This window comes from Schistocerca piceifrons, chromosome 3 (assembly GCF_021461385.2).
Source record: "Schistocerca piceifrons isolate TAMUIC-IGC-003096 chromosome 3, iqSchPice1.1, whole genome shotgun sequence".
Classification (NCBI taxonomy): domain Eukaryota; kingdom Metazoa; phylum Arthropoda; class Insecta; order Orthoptera; family Acrididae; genus Schistocerca; species Schistocerca piceifrons.
The window spans coordinates 198,012,696-198,029,536 of NC_060140.1; the positions used below are offsets into that span (position 1 = coordinate 198,012,696).

The window sequence follows — 16,841 nt, forward strand, 5'->3', positions numbered from 1 at the left end:
AAAGATGCTGCGCAATAGAACAAAATCGTATCGTAGCTTCATATACCCTGCCAGAGGTTTCGGTTTCAATGATTTTGAGTCCACATATATTTGACCCCCGTTGAACTCTTAGCAGTGCCGTCCATTGTAAGACTTACGGACCAAGTTAGGGAAGCGATACGAAACTCGACGAGCTGCCCGTATGTGGCTCAGTAGATCAGTTCTTCTACTGTTTTTCTTATAAAGTTTCTGTTGAAATGTTTTTTCGTAAAGGTTGCATTTCTTTACTGCAAGAAAACCGTTTTTGAACACTTGCATCAAGTGATGCTTTGCTGTTTATGACAGTTGTAAACTATACAGTAGACCTGTGACAAAGAATTGTGTGAAAGTTAAGTAAATTTTTACTCATTTATGTTATTAAGTGAATTAATATTTCATGTGTTCCACTTTGATCAGGCTATTCCCCGAGCAATCAAAGAACCCACAGTTGTGGCCGGATATGAATAGTTGCGCCTGGTCACGTATACAAAGCTTTTGATAGGGCGGCGCATGGGGTATTCATGAGGAACTGTAAATATTTCAGGATACTCTGCAAATCACACTTAAGTGCCTGGTAGAGGGGTGATCGAACCGTCTTTACAGTAAGTCTCTATTATTCCAATCTCGAAGAGCGTGCGGAAAAAACGAGCGCTTTTATCTTTGCGTGTGAGCTCTGATTTCCTTTACTTTATTATGATGATCGTTTCTCCCTATGTATGTCGGCGTCAACAAAATATTTTCGCATTTGGAGGAGAAAGCAGGTGATTGAAATTTCGTGAGAAGATTCTGCCGCACGAAAAACGCCTTTGTTTTAATTATGTCCACTCTGAATCCTGCACCATGTCAGTGACAATCTCTCCCGTATTTCGCGATAATACATCATGTGCTGATCTTCTTTGAACTTTTTCGATGTAATCCGTTAATCCTACCTGTTAATGATCCTTGACCTCGCAGCAGTACTCCAAACGGGGACAAAGAAGCGTAGCGTACGCAGTTTGTTTAGTAAATGCATTACATTTTTCTAAATGTAGAAAACATAATTTTGTACGTAAAATATAACTCTAAACATATCTCCATATTTCAGTAGTTGTAGAATTATATCTACATGAAATTTATCCACAAAAGTAATCTCAAAAAGAAGATACAGCAGGCACTCATTACTCAGTATTATTTGCTATGCTTCTGATGTCCCAGGAGAGGCGTGAGAGTTCTCCTATACCTGTGTTTCTGTCTTTTGCGTACGAGAAGGCGTTTTTCCATCCAGAAGTGATCGTAAACAGACGCTCCTACACAGTGTCATTTCTTTGAAGCAGCACCATAAACAGACGTCTACCATCAAACAGACGTCTACTGCTTACGTGATTAGTGTTTTGTTCATACAGCTGCCACATACGTAACTTGTTGATGTTCACACTGTTTTGCTACGATATTGTAAGATCTCAAAGGTACGCAATCGGATGCTGAAGGAAATATGTTATATGACCGCAAGTTTCCTGCAGACTGATGACTGGACCGAGAATATTTGAGCTATAGGGCTTCAAAATATTTTACAGAATAATAAGTGAAACGGAGAAGAGACCTCACATGAATATCTCTGTTTCATCAGAAATTAATTTCGAGCCAGAAAACGACTTAAATGAAAGCTCTGGATTTTACCTTGGAAAACGTGCAGCTGAAGTTGGTGACAAGTACAACAGAGATATCGATACACCGGAGCGAGTTAATGAAATAGCTGTTTTCCAGTCGTCAAAACGCTGTATGCCATGACTTACGTATCAGGAATGATGACAAAACCAAGGAGGGTAGCTCGAGGTGATGCAGCGGATTATAGTGATTGACACATGCCTGGCACAAAACAAACAGTCTTTATTTACTTGCACAGATAGGTTACATCTGAAGGAATGTACACTGCTTTCACAAGATGCTGCAATTACTGCACTTCAGTAAATACCCTCAAAGGCATTTCGATGTTTGTATCTGTATCTCGTAACCATACTTTGGAAAAGCCTTCAAAATATCCGTATGCGAAGCAATTTGCCGGTTTGTAATTTACGACTTACTTGCTGTGTTTCTAAACGAACGCAGGCTTAGCTATTAACAGTACTGTAACAGTGGCTGGACTGCATTTCTGCATACGTCATATCGGGGAATCCATTGGTGTCGGACCTATGTCCATGTTGAGATTACTTGCTCGCTTCATTACCTCCTACTCGCCCGTTTGTGTTGTACCTGCAGACTAATAGTCAAACACTCTGTTTAATCAAGAAGATTTTTTGATATGTACGGAAAATCGAAAAACATGCATCAAATGCGGAACTACACCAAGATTTCATGGAGCTGTCTCGTGTAAATGAAGCACATGGATCGCAAAAAGTATGAAAATTTTCAGGAGTGAACCAAGCGGAAGAGAGTCGTAATTCTGGAAGCAGGCTTGGCCAGTAGTGTTATTTGCCAAATGTCTCAGCGAGAACGAGGCCTACCTTTTTTTCTACGCATCTTCCACGTATCGTCAACATGAACCAGCCCGCGTGACCGCTTGTTACGGAATTTCTATGTAGCTGCTTGCAGAGACATAGAAGGTGATACTAATAGTTTCACAAACTTTGTTTATTGTTCTCATTGTGGTATATTTCCGTGGTTCAATCTATTTGCCGATAACGAACAGTTTTACACGCAACGAGGAAAAATACCAGAAACGACTATATTTTAAGGCCAAAAAAATATTATTTCTGAAGGACTGTGGCTGTATTAGAATTTAACTTCGCATTTCCTTGCTTTGAGCGAAGAGAAATCATTTACTGTGCAGTTTAAGTCATTTTTAACAGCCGTGTCGCATTGTATCGACAAGGTACCTTAATTTGAAAGTCTGCTCTCATCCATGCACAATCCTAAGTCGTTTTATAACATCTTTAATTTGCTGAAAGTGCAATTAAGGAAAGACAGAAAACATAAAAAGTGACAACAAATGACTTCACAAAAATTTCGACAGCAAGGAAAAAATCGCACGTAACTTGCGTACGGGGACAATTTGAAAAATGGCAAATAACGGTGCGCTTTGGCGCTCTTTTGTTCTTACGGTGTACATTAACAGCGAAGCTTCGGAAACTGAAATTCAGAAAACCAAACTAATTACTGAAATTGATGGTCTGCAATAAAACCACTCTTTAATTGTGGAGGGACGAGATAATTAGTTGCGTAGTTGGCAATTACAGCGCTCCGCTTCACTGACAGTGGCATTTTTAACTAATGAAAACAGACAGCAACCATTTCTCAACTACAAGGTTGCATGGACGACAGCAGGACTTCACTAGGTTTAGTTATTTTGCTTAATAATGTAAATAGTGCAAAAGTTACTAATTAGAATTTCTTTCGATTTAATCATTCGACAGTGCTGGACATACGTTCATATGTCGAGAGGTGGAAATAGGCAGTGCATCTAGCAGCACTGTCCAACGTTATCGTTTTGGCGGTGCAGATGCTGTGATATGATGTGGAAGTGCATGGTGTTACACGGGCGTGCTCATCTTCAAAACTTTGAGCACGGTACACTCAATGGTCAACAATGTCGTATTCTTATCCCACGTGTGTTTCGATGATGTATCAGTCTGTGTGTATTTTGGTGTGTCGAATCGGAATCTGCCTTTCAAAATGTTCTAGGACTCAAGATTTTTTGCGTTTTCAAGGGCTTTTATTATTTATTTTCCGTACTTCGATGTTTATTTTCTTGTTTAGCAGTCTTTTTCTTCTTTTTTGTACAGGAGTACTAGTAAATCTACGAATCGTCACTAAATGGCAGGTGTGCCGAAGAAATAGCTAACAAAAGCAAAGCGTCATAGTCGCACAATTTTCGAATGCTTGAGTGAAATTAAGTTGAAAATATATTGTAAGTTAATGTAGACTTTCCGTTGGCACAGTGTCGTAATATATACATTACATAGTGTTTATTTCAAACCTTCTAATACGCACTTCTTGCTTGTCTTAAGGGGAGCTGGAACGCCCTATCCCGAAAATGTTAAATTTAGTGACTTGGATTCGCTGTATTTCAGGAACCACTGTAGCCACTGACATGAAACTTTTACAGGGCATTAAAATGTACGTTCTGAGTCTACTTAACAACAATAATTGCATTTCAGTCCCTGCTTTTGGAAATTCCTTTTTTTTTTAACTACACAGTTAAAATTTAATGTACTTTTTTTGAACGTTATCCTAAATAATTTTAATTATACTGAATATTATGTTCTTATTTTAGTTCAGTAGACTCAGGTTATGTATATTTTTGCTTCTTGAATATATGAATACTCTACTCGATGTGATTCCTGAGATTTAGGGAAAAATAAAAGAGAAAATGTAGATTTTCAGGAACAGCCTCTAAGGTTACAAACGACTGTAACTGAATACATGCATAATTTTTATTTTTAGCCATTCACAAACACCTTGCACCACTCTGTAAATCATCCTCCTGGAAAAGTTGAAGTTTTTTCCTTCCTTATCTCTTTCTGGACTCCTTAGTGGCCAGCTGTGCTGCATACTCTGCTTTATAGATGCGAACCCTGTCCATCAGTTCAAGTTTCCTGATGCAGTTTGCTGCAGGATTAATTCCCATATGCTGTAGCACTTTCACCATGCCAATTTTGGCATGACTAAAAGCAATAACAGCATCACTGACCCCACACTTTAGTGTCTTCATTAAAAAAAAAAAAAAAAAAAAAAAAACATTTTTTTGGTAAGCGAGTCCATATAACATTACTGAACGACTCACTGGGATTTTGAGTCTTGACCATGCAGACACTTCTTCAGTAATTCAGCATTTGCCAGGTCTCTGTACATAGGTTTTATGATCTCCATGACTGCTGCTGGGATGTAATTTTTATGGCTGTATGAACCGTTTGAGTACTGGACATTGCTGTAATTGCACCATGAAACAGGTCCAGGAGGAAAGGTGGCGTACTGGTTTTTCATAAGTTGACAGTCAGTGGAAGGAGGTAGCCCAAACTGCCTGCTTCATTTTCAACAAATCCGCAGTATTATTTCTAATGGCCATCCCGTTATACTGCTGTAGTTCATCAGTCGTTTTGCCCGTCAGCCTGCCTCTTATGGTTTTACCATCAGAAAGTTTCTTGTCCGTCAAACTTTGTATCAACTTCCTCAACCTGGTGCCCATCCTCTTCTGGACATGACCAACACTGTTAACCTTTACAACACAGCAATCCACAGCCTTCTATATAAAAAATGACCGATTTTATTAGATCTTGAAGTAATGCACGTAACAATTTTAATATTTTCAACAGGTGTAGTTTATATTTAAAAAATAAAATTAAATACTTCCATGATATTTATATCATTTTATTCGGAAAATTGCAAATTTTATAGTGAGATAAAAATCCAAAAATTTGAAAAAATTATTTTTTACGTTCTAACTCCCCTTAATTCTGTCAATTCCGGCCGGAGTGGCCGAGCGATTCTAGGCGCTTCAGTCAGAAACCGCGCGACCGCTACGGTAGCAGGTTCGAATCCTGCCTCGGGAATGGATGTGTGTGATGTCCTTAGGTTAGTTAGGTTTAAGTAGTTCTAAGTTATAGGTGTCTCATGACTCAGATGTTAAGTCCCATAGTGCTCAGAGCCACTTGAACCATTTTCTGTCAATGTTCACAATTCCTGTTTTTGATTCTGTGAATTGACAGAGGAAAGCTGACTTTATCATTGAATTCGGAACCCGAAAATTAAGTAATTCGACGCATTTGCAGACCAGGGGCAGAATAGTGCTTTAAATTCGCTGGCTAGTGTAATCGTGTCTATATCAACTGCAAAACGGATGAGTTTGTGGCAATTTGTGAAGTCAAAATTGTCCACAAAACCGCTGTGCGATGTGTTTACGTTTCGCACGAGGGACGACACGAGGACAAGGAGGGGATCTGGCGAGATTACAGGCTGGGCGATCACAGGCGCCGGCCGCTGGAAGCAGCGCCGCTTGATTAACTAGTTGGCGGCAAAGTAAACAGCCGCACGTCGCGGCGCTGCGTGGCGCGAGAGCGCGTCTGTGTGCGTACCAGAGCGTGCCGGGCGCGCAGCTGCCGCGGCGGCGGCGACAGCGGCCTCGCAAATACCGCCAGCTGCCGCTCGCACAGAACACGGCGCGTCCGTAATCTGCTCTGCAGCCCGGCGACGACCCGTACAATTTACTTTGTCTCCGGCTGCGTTAGGCGGCCCTGCACCACCGTGGGTATTAATCACTCGGCAAAGACGTCGCTCGTGTCATATTTGTCATGCGCGCCAACATCTCCACCTACACTCTACGAGACACGTCATGATGCGTTGTGATCCCACGTTACTACTGCTCTTTTCGGTGTACTGGGACAGTCAGTCAGCTCGTTGCATTTCGTAAATGCGAGGTCCATAAACAATTAAGTTTTTGTGTTGCTTGAGGCTTTCCTGAAGGACATGTTGTATACATAGTTCTCGGGCGAGACGTCGGATGTCATAGTGAAAACTCCCAAATATTTCATCAGCGCAACTGGCAACATCTTCAGGTGCGACGTACACACTGCTAAGGCAAGACTAGGGCTCCCTATTTATGCCAGTCTCAGGCAGGAAGTGCACATGCGTGGAGGCGCCAAATTCGATGGCCAATAGCGACGATATCAACCTATAACTGGAAGGGCAGCAACGCCACCTGCAGATGAAGAACCAAAGACTTCGGCGCACGCGCGGAGGCTGCCGCTGCTGCTCTGCGCTCTGCGCTGCCATCGGCCGCCCCAGCGACCTCTGTCGGAAGCCGCAAGCAAAGATGCGCGTCCGCGAAGGCACGTGACTATCCTCCCGTTGTCAACAGGATATTTATGTTGCTGGCGAATCGTCATCCGTCGTATGACCAATAGTACTCCCCTTTGCTCGACGCGACTTCAATACATCTACTGCTGCATCCCAGGCTGTACTGAGCTGAAAGCCCGTGTCTCTGTTTACAAGATTCGTCGAGCTACGTATTTCCACTGCTTCCTTAATAATACTGTCCCAATACGAACTCGTAAGCGTGAGAATTTTGGTGTGTTGACAAATCATAGAATGGCCTGTACTGAGGCGTCGACAAGTTCGTATTGGGACAGTGTTATTAAGGAAGCAGTGGAAATAAGTAGCTCGACGAATCTTGTAAACAGAGACACGGGCTTTCAGCTCAGTACAGCCTGGGATCCAGCAGTAGCTATAGTGAAGTCGCATCGAGCAAAGGGGAGTACTATTGGTCATACGATGGATGACGATTCGCCAGCAGCATAAATATCCTGTTGACAACGGAGGTTAGTCACGTGCCTTCGCGGACGCGCATCTTTGCTTGCGGATTCCGACAGAGGTCGCTGGGGCGGCCGATGGCAGCGCAGAGCAGCAGCGGCAACCTCTGCGCGTGCGCCGAAGTCTTTGGTTCTTCATCCTGCACGTGGCGTTGCTGTCCTTCCAGCTATAGGTTGATATCGTCGCTATTGGCCATCGAATTTGGCGCCTACAAGCATGCGCACCTCCTGCCTGAGACTGGCATAAATAGGGGGCTCTAGTCTTGCCTTAGCAGTGTGTACGTCGCACCTGAAGATGTCGGCCAGTTGCGCTGATGAAATATTGTGGAGTTGTCACTATGACATCCGACGTCTCGCCCGAGATCCATATATACGAAGAAATTTTTAGCCCTCAACAGAGTACGCCACAAATTCAACTTTTGGATTTCATAACATGATGAATTAACTAACCTGGCTCCAGTCCATTCCTAGGAGTTTCCTCCCGCGGTTCACTTATAGGTGACTAAAATCTCTGTTATGTGCATCTCAAGGTAAACGCCGCTGCTCTTGGTTGTTAACTGAAGGCCGTCGGCCACCGAAATGCATGATATCTGCTATTCTCGGAACGCTCTTGATACTACAGACGTCAGAATACTGAATTCCCTAACGATTTCCGAGATGGAATGCCCACTGTATCTAGCTTGAACTACCACTCTGCATTCAGAGTCTGTTAATTCCCGTCTTGCGCTCACTACCACGTCGGAAACGTATTCACATAAATCATCTGAGTACAAATGACACCCTAAATCGTTTCAGGCAAATGCCGGGATGGTTCCTTTGAAAGGGCACGGCCGCTTTCCTTCCCCATCCTTCCCTCACCCGAGATGCGCTCGGTCCGTAATGACCTCGTTGTCGACGGGACGTTAAACACTAACCACCACCACCACAAATGACATCTCCGCCAATGCACTGCCCTTTTATACGTTGTTTACTCGATACTACCGCCATCTGTATATGAGCATATCGCTATCTAGTGACTTTTCCAGCTCAGTGAAATGAAAGTCATACGACTTAAGAACGTTATAATTCCATACGGTACCGTGCTCATTTCCCTCTCAAGCAAATGTAACTCTTCTATGAACCTTCTCATTTGACTGTGAATGTCAACTTTTAACTGCTCCTTCCCCTGCAGTCCCAAATTTAAATTGCTGAGATGCACAGTTATCTAATCGACGAAAGCTAGGTCTGATGTCCTTTTTAAATCTAGACAATGCATTTCTTCCCTCTTCACTTCAAGAAAGATAGATATTTTCTTAAGAATGTAAAGAACGCATCATTTCCCAATCAAGCCAACGAACTGTGCAGCGGTCTGGTACGTCCGCATACTCTGTTTCCATATTTTTTAGAAATCGTTTGAACTGGCGGTGATTTGCATCGTGAGGTCGCACAAAATTCACACACTGGGCCACGACTTTCATCACGTCACCTACTTCCACTGTTTCGGCATACAGTGAATCTCGGTAACTGAAACAATGAACAATCTGAATGTCTCTCCCAAATTCGCCTTCGAGTTCATTTTTTAAACGAGATTCTAAACCCTAATGACACCCGATGATCTGTGGTGCCTCTTCTGCTCACAGTGAATGGAACTGACCCTACGGTAGATTTTTATTGTTCAATGACTCTGAAAGAGCTTTATAAATATCTAGTCTTTTTGCGGTGCAGTAGAGTGGAACCAGATCCAACAGTTCCCCTGTTACCTACAGCTCCATACTGGCATCATGTATAAATATTGAAAGCTGAGCATAGTTAGTGACATGTGTGCTTTCATCAAGCGCAAGAGAAAATGCGACAAAGCTCTCAGCTTTCTTCCTGAGACGTGCCTCTAACTTCGCTACCCACTCGAGAATTCGAAGAGACACTGTTTTCTTCGAAAGGCAGATCCCTTCAACTGACTGCAGCTACCGTGGAAACAAACGTTCTACGTCTGATACCGCCCTCGATTTTACGAGACGTCGTACTGAAAACGGTTTGCCACACGTCGCTGTGATGTAGCTTGATCGAACTGCTGTTTCACTTGTGTTTTCTTCCCTGTCATTCACCTGAAACGTATAAACGCATTACAGAGGGTGAACTATGATGCATACTGTATGTTCTACACGAAAAACTTTATTTTTAACTTACGTCTATTACTAGGGAACCCTCCATACTGTAAATCACGGATTTTGATGCGCTTCACATACGTTGTAGAGGCACTTACCCAGAGTACCTGGCTATCCGGTTTTTTAGCGACTGGCCTTGGTTTCTGAGAAAAACGATTTTGAAGTTCATTGTGCGCTTTCAATACCCACAACATTAAATATATTCCGAGTAAGTCAGCGTAGCGTAGTGGTCAAGGTTCACGGCTACTGCGATGGAGGTACCGTGGTCGAATACTGCTCCAATATGTTTTTTTTTTATTTATGCAAGAACCATCCGGAAAATTTGGTACTAACGTTAAAAAACGAGTAGCCGAATTAACTTGAAAATACAGAAATGTAGTCGTGTCCTGCACAAAATCCGGGAAGTTCACGAAACTGGTGTACGAAGAATTATTGCGTTCTGTAATTCTTCCGCACGTGGGATGGAAATTTTTTTTGTACATTATCGATTCGTGGAGAGGGCAAACCGATTCAACTTTATACGATCATCTATTCACTGAAGAAAGGAAAGCGAGCACCTGCACCCTAAAAGTGGTCCCACCAAGGTGCACTCCTTATTGCCAGCCCTGAGATGTTTATTTTTACCGACAGGTGAAAATCTTCTCGAAAATTATTCTGAATGCTAGCGACTTGATGAAAGGCAATAGAGTGATCGCTTCTAGGGAAGATTCGATAAAATTACATTCGCTAGTCCTATATCAATTCAGCGCACCTAATTTTAAAAAAACATGATTAGATACGCATGGTTCGCATCGAAATTAGCGGATGAAAGAGAAATCTTTTTGAATGCAAAAGAATTGTGTTTCCTGGTATCGCTCATGAAGAGACCGTGCGCCTTCAAGACAGTTGCTTTCATAAGATGCGCGTGGTGCTGCGAAAATTTGTGCTTCGTTTGTTCCTAATCACCCACAATACTGTTCTGGTACATCAACCAATTTGGACGATGAAAAATAAGAGTTTGTAATATTGTATGACAGAAAAAAAATTATTAACTGGATATATCTTTATAATTTCGCACACCTTACATTGTGTTGATGTCCTTTGAAATAAATTTGAAAAGTTTGGTCGATAAAAAAAAAAGAAAAGGTACATAAGCAGGATTCGAACATGGCACCTCCAGCGCTATAGGCGTGAATTTTTACCATTGCGCTGAGCTGACTTGCTCGGAACAAAACTAAGGTTACACATATACAAATCACGCAATGAACTTCAAAATCGATTTTCTCGAAATCCAAGGCCCGTCGATAAAAAACGGGATTGACAACTACTCAGGGTAAATGCCTCTATAATATATCTGAAGCGCATCAAAATCCGTGATTTACAGTATGGAGGGTCCCCTTGTTAGTGTAACGTTCTTAAGCCTGCCTACTAGCTCTCTGTGTGATCTGCTTCCTACCTGGTCGTAATGCGCAGCGTATAGGCATGTACACTAAATGAAATGAAATGATCGTATGGCATTGTTGGCCGAGAGACCCCATTCGGGGTTTTTCAGCCGCCGTATTGCAAGTCCTTTTTTGGTAACGCCACATCGACGACTTGCGAGTCAATGATGATGAAAATGATGATGGACACACAACACCCAGTCCCCTGCCGGTAATCGAATCCAGGCCACCTGCGTGGTAAGCGGTAACGCTACCGATACGCTATGGAGGCGGACTGGCATGTACACTAATTTGACAGAATTCATATGATAGCGATGTGTAGGTATACAGGTGGTGATAGTATCGCGTACACAAGGTATAAAAGAGCAGTGCATTGGCGAAGCCCACGAGAAAGACAGGGCGCGGCGCCTACATCACAAAGGTAGGCCGTAACTCGCTAGCTCGCTCAGCTCAGCAACAAAATGCATCTCCAAACCGGTAATTCGCAGCTGGGCGTATACGTACTAACGAGAATTGCATGTTCTACCGGAATCTGCTATTAAGAAGTCTTACTGATTAACAGTACTACAACAAAACTTAATTTAAGATTTCACTTTCAAGTCGAAGGGATTTCACTTCGACCACGGCATAATAGGCCGGAATACACTCCTGGAAATGGAAAAAAGAACACATTGACACCGGTGTGTCAGACCCACCATACTTGCTCCGGACACTGCGAGAGGGCTGTACAAGCAATGATCACACGCACGGCACAGCGGACACACCAGGAACCGCGGTGTTGGCCGTCGAATGGCGCTAGCTGCGCAGCATTTGTGCACCGCCGCCGTCAGTGTCAGCCAGTTTGCCGTGGCATACGGAGCTCCATCGCAGTCTTTAACACTGGTAGCATGCCGCGACAGCGTGGACGTGAACCGTATGTGCAGTTGACGGACTTTGAGCGAGGGCGTATAGTGGGCATGCGGGAGGCCGGGTGGACGTACCGCCGAATTGCTCAACACGTGGGGCGTGAGGTCTCCACGGTACATCGATGTTGTCGCCAGTGGTCGGCGGAAGGTGCACGTGCCCGTCGACCTGGGACCGGACCGCACCGACGCACGGATGCACGCCAAGACCGTAGGATCCTACGCAGTGCCGTAGGGGACCGCACCGCCACTTCCCAGCAAATTAGGGACACTGTTGCTCCTGGGGTATCGGCGAGGACCATTCGCAACCGTCTCCATGAAGCTGGGCTACGGTCCCGCACACCGTTAGGCCGTCTTCCGCTCACGCCCCAACATCGTGCAGCCCGCCTCCAGTGGTGTCGCGACAGGCGTGAATGGAGGGACGAATGGAGACGTGTCGTCTTCAGCGATGAGAGTCGCTTCTGCCTTGGTGCCAATGATGGTCGTATGCGTGTTTGGCGCCGTGCAGGTGAGCGCCACAAGCAGGAGTGCATACGTCCGAGACACACAGGGCCAACACCCGGCATCATGGTGTGGGGAGCGATCTCCTACACTGGCCGTACACCACTGGTGATCGTCGAGGGGACACTGAATAGTGCACGGTACATCCAAACCGTCATCGAACCCATCGTTCTACCATTCCTAGACCGGCAAGGGAACTTGCTGTTCCAACAGGACAATGCACGTCCGCATGTATCCCGTGCCACCCAACGTGCTCTAGAAGGTGTAAGTCAACTACCCTGGCCAGCAAGATTTCCGGATCTGTCCCCCATTGAGCATGTTTGGGACTGGATGAAGCGTCGTCTCACGCGGTCTGCACGTCCAGCACGAACGCTGGTCCAACTGAGGCGCCAGGTGGAAATGGCATGGCAAGCCGTTCCACAGGACTACATCCAGCATCTCTACGATCGTCTCCATGGGAGAATAGCAGCCTGCATTGCTGCGAAAGGTGGATATACACTATACTAGTGCCGACATTGTGCATGATCTGTTGCCTGTGTCTATGTGCCTGTGGTTCTGTCAGTGTGATCATGTGATGTATCTGACCCCAGGAATGTGTCAATAAAGTTTCCCCTTCCTGGGACAATGAATTCACGGTGTTCTTATTTCAATTTCCAGGAGTGTATTTTATTAATTGTGACGATTCCGGCCGTCAAAATTTATATTTTACAATTACGGTTCAAAATGGTTCAAAGGGCTCTGAGCACTATGGGACTTAACATCTGTGGTCATCAGTGCCCTAGAACTTAGAACTACCTAAACCTAACTAACCTAAGGACAACACACACATCCATGCCCGAGGCAGGATTCGAACCTGCGACCGGAGCGGTCACGCGGTTCCAGACTGAAGCGCCTAGAACCGCACGACCACACCGGCCGGCTATAATTACGGTGTAGGACTGGTAACAGTAATACTCTGTGATAGCGTATCCAGTAGAAGATGCAATTCTCGTTTGTAGGTACACACCTAGTTACGAGTTAACAGGTGTTGAGTCGTAGTTTGCTGAGTTGAGCGAGTGAGCGAGCGCAGGCCTACCTTCGTGACGTACCCGTCACGGCCTTTCCTGTAGGCCGCGTTTGTACTCGGGTGAATGATGTGAAAAGTTTCCGACGTGATTACGGCCGCACGACGGCAATTACCAGACTCTGATCGCGGAATGGTAGTTGGAGCTAGACGCATGGGACACTCCATTTTGGAATCCTTAGGGAATTCAATATTAAAAGATCCGCAATGTCAAGAGTGCGCCGAGAATGCCGCATTTCAGGCATTACGTCTTACGACGGACGATGTTGTGGCGGACAGCCTTCGCTTAAGGATCGTGAGCAGCGGCTTTTGCGTAGAGTTTCAGTGGTAGCAGTCAATCAACACTGCGTGAAATAACTGCAGTGATCGACGTGTGACGTACAGCGAACGTATCCGTAAGGACAGTGGGACGAAACAGGCTTTAATGATCTATGGAAGCATATGACCAGCGCGAGTGCCATTGCTAACAGCACATAGCCTGCATCGCCTCTCCTGAACTCGTGACCTTAGCGATTGGACGGTATGTGACTGGAAAACCGTGGCCTGGTCAGATGAGTCGCTATTATAGTTGGTAAGAGCTGATGGTAGGATTCTAGCGTTGGCACAGACCCCACGAAGCCATCGACCCTAGTTGTCAAAAAGGCACTGTGCAAGCTGGTGATGGTTCCGTAATGGTGTTGGCTGTGTTTACGTGGAATGGACTGGCGATGTTCGGCTGCTTGGAGATCATTTGCAGCCGGCCGAAGTGGCCGTGCGGTTAAAGGCGCTGCAGTCTGGAACCGCAAGGCCGCTACGGTAGCAGGTTCGAATCCTGCCTCGGGCATGGATGTGTGTGATGTCCTTAGCTTAGTTAGGTTTAACTAGTTTTAAGTTCTAGGGGACTAATGACCTCAGCAGTTGAGTCCCATAGTGCTCAGAGCCATTTTTTTGAGATCATTTGTAACCATTCATGGATTTCTTGTTTCCAAACAATGGTGGCACTTTTATGGAGACAACGTGCCGTGTCACTGTGTCATAATTGTCGAATGTTTGAAGAACGTTCTGGACAAGTTGAGCGAATGATTTATCCACTCAGATCGCCCGACATGAATCCGTCGAACATCTGTGGGACATAATCAAGAGGTCAGATAGCGCACAAAATCCTGCACAGGCAACACTTCCTCAATATTGTGTACGGCTATACAGGCTTCTTCGCTGAATATTTCCGCAGGGGACTTCCATTGACTCCTTGAGTTAATGCCATGTCGAGATGCTGCATTTAGCTGAGCAAAAAGAAGGGTGACATTATATTAGGAGGTACCCCAGTACTTTTGTCGCCTCAGTGTATAAACACTTTACAGTAGATGAACTAGGTTGCATGTTTCTATATTTTCTCTATTAAGATCCTTCTTTTTTAACCTATGTTCTAGTATATTATTCTTAAGTCTGGCTATTGGCGTTCTGTGTGATTCGCTTTCTACCCGCTCGTAATGCGCGACAGGAAGGCGTGCGCAGCGATGTTGTACATTGTACTTCTTTGCGGACCTAAATGGTTAATGACGTACAAGGGAAAGTGGTCATCCGTCCCATTCAGTAACTAGAAGCATATCTTTCGGTGGAGGCACAGGCCTTGCTCGACTAACCACAGCTGTCGTGGGTTACGTCAGATATGGCTTCATGCGGCCAGGAAGCAGTGAGTTCGCTCCCCCCACCACATGGCCTTCGAGCCACTGCACTGACAAGAGAAACTCCCCATCGCACCTCCCTCAGATTTAGAGGTAAGAAGGCCCAGTGGGTATCCCGTTAAAAACTGAACACGGATCAAACATGATAACGGGAAGAAGGTCTACTGAAGTGTGAAGAAAAAGCAAAAGAGGAACAATGAACAGCCGCCCGGGGTGGCCGAGCGGTTCTAGGTGCTTCAGTCTTGAGCCGCGCGACCACTACGGTCGCAGGTTCGAATCCTGCCTCGGGCATGGATGTGTGTGAGGTCCTTAGGTTAGTTAGGTTTAAGTGGTTCTAAGTCTAGGGGACTGATGACCTCAGATGTTAAGTCCCATAGTGCTCAGTGCAATTTGAACCATTTTTCATCATTTCCTTGGGAGTCATCACATTCACATTAATACAGACAACTATACCGGGCAAGGAGGCATATCTCACTCATTCACCAGTCGTACAAATCAGGTGCGTCGATAAGGGATTCCTATCAAACGACACACATACTGTCACAAAGCCCTGTATGACACACCAGACGTGTTTTAGGGTTGAGGATTCGGTTGACTTGTCGCTTTGTCTTCAAAAGTTTGCGTTTCCAATTCGAAAGCCACTTCCTTTCGGCTGCTAATAGAGTAGTTGTGCAGAACCAGCTGTCACTATAGATCTCTACTAGAGTGCTACGACGCTCAATGTTTGACCGGTTGCGGCTCGCCTGTTGACGGGGGGACCGAGCCGATCGCGTCCGGCTCCACACGACTCAGCTCGGTCACGTACTTGCCCCATGTCTGTTGTCCGGATTCCGGACACGCGGATAACCGAGCACGACCGGTCACCGCTGACGTCTCGCCTCGCCTCGCCCAGGCTCGCTGCGCTGTACTGAACAAATCCAACGCCCCCCTCTCTCTCTCTCTCTCTCTCTCTCTCTCTCTCTCTCTCTCTCGGGTACGTGTCACAGCTAAATTCATAAAGCACTTGGAATGTAAAATGATATTTCAGTACAATCGCGGATGGAAGTCTCATTTCCAAACAGAAGGTATATTTTTCCTTTCATTAATAGGGAACATTAAATAAGTGCTGTCCCTGTAATCTAGAGGACAAACACCTTCATAAAGAAAGCATACAAAGAACATTAAACATTTACAGACGTAACTTGTAATATTTTTCACTTGTTTGCAACAGAAACAAAATTACAGTTATTGTTGATCAGCAGTAAATGAATAACGCGTTCCGGATTTAATTGGCTGCTGCCATGTGTTAGTAACATGCCGGCTTCACTAAAGCATCTTTCACTAGATGCGCTTGTTGCTGAGATACATTAAATACGTCTTTCAACTGCAGCCAGGCCTGACAGATCTGTTTCATGTCTGCTCCACCACTTTAAGATGTCATCATCATCTCCGGGGTGCATTAAAGTGTAGAGATCTACTTCATCTGCTGCGGATGATCTGTTGTTCCCCCATTCCTTGAAACGATCTCTCTTTCTGTGTGGTGATGAAACAGTATTTGAAGGATCTATGATAATAAACAAGAGAGGCAACTAATACAGAACTGATGTGGAAATCATCAAAATGTTCCCAGTCACAGCACATGTTTCATTAATAACTTCCGCAATAACAGAAGGTATTATGCTGTTTCGTACTGCATCAGCTTGTTCTTTGACATGTCTGCCTATAGTAGAGTGATGTTTCATGACATCTGCCGCGTTAACTTCTCCATAATGTGCACCTAGATGTGTTAATTCTTGGCCTAGTTCTCTGAAACCTTCACAGGTTCAAAAATGGCTCTGAGCACTATGCGACTTAACTTCTGGTGTCATCATT

The 16,841-nt window shown here is 44.8% G+C and overlaps 1 protein-coding gene across 1 annotated transcript in view; it reads right to left on the reverse strand.

Moving 5' to 3' along the window:
• Positions 1-5,990: 5,990 nt before the first annotated feature.
• The window catches only part of LOC124788511 (protein bfr2-like), a 110,705-nt gene continuing 99,854 nt past the window's right edge, over positions 5,991-16,841 (reverse strand). The window contains exon 3 of the mRNA XM_047255779.1: positions 5,991-6,167. Within this exon, the coding sequence (XP_047111735.1) occupies positions 5,991-6,167 (177 nt within the window). The remainder of the gene's footprint in view (positions 6,168-16,841) is intronic.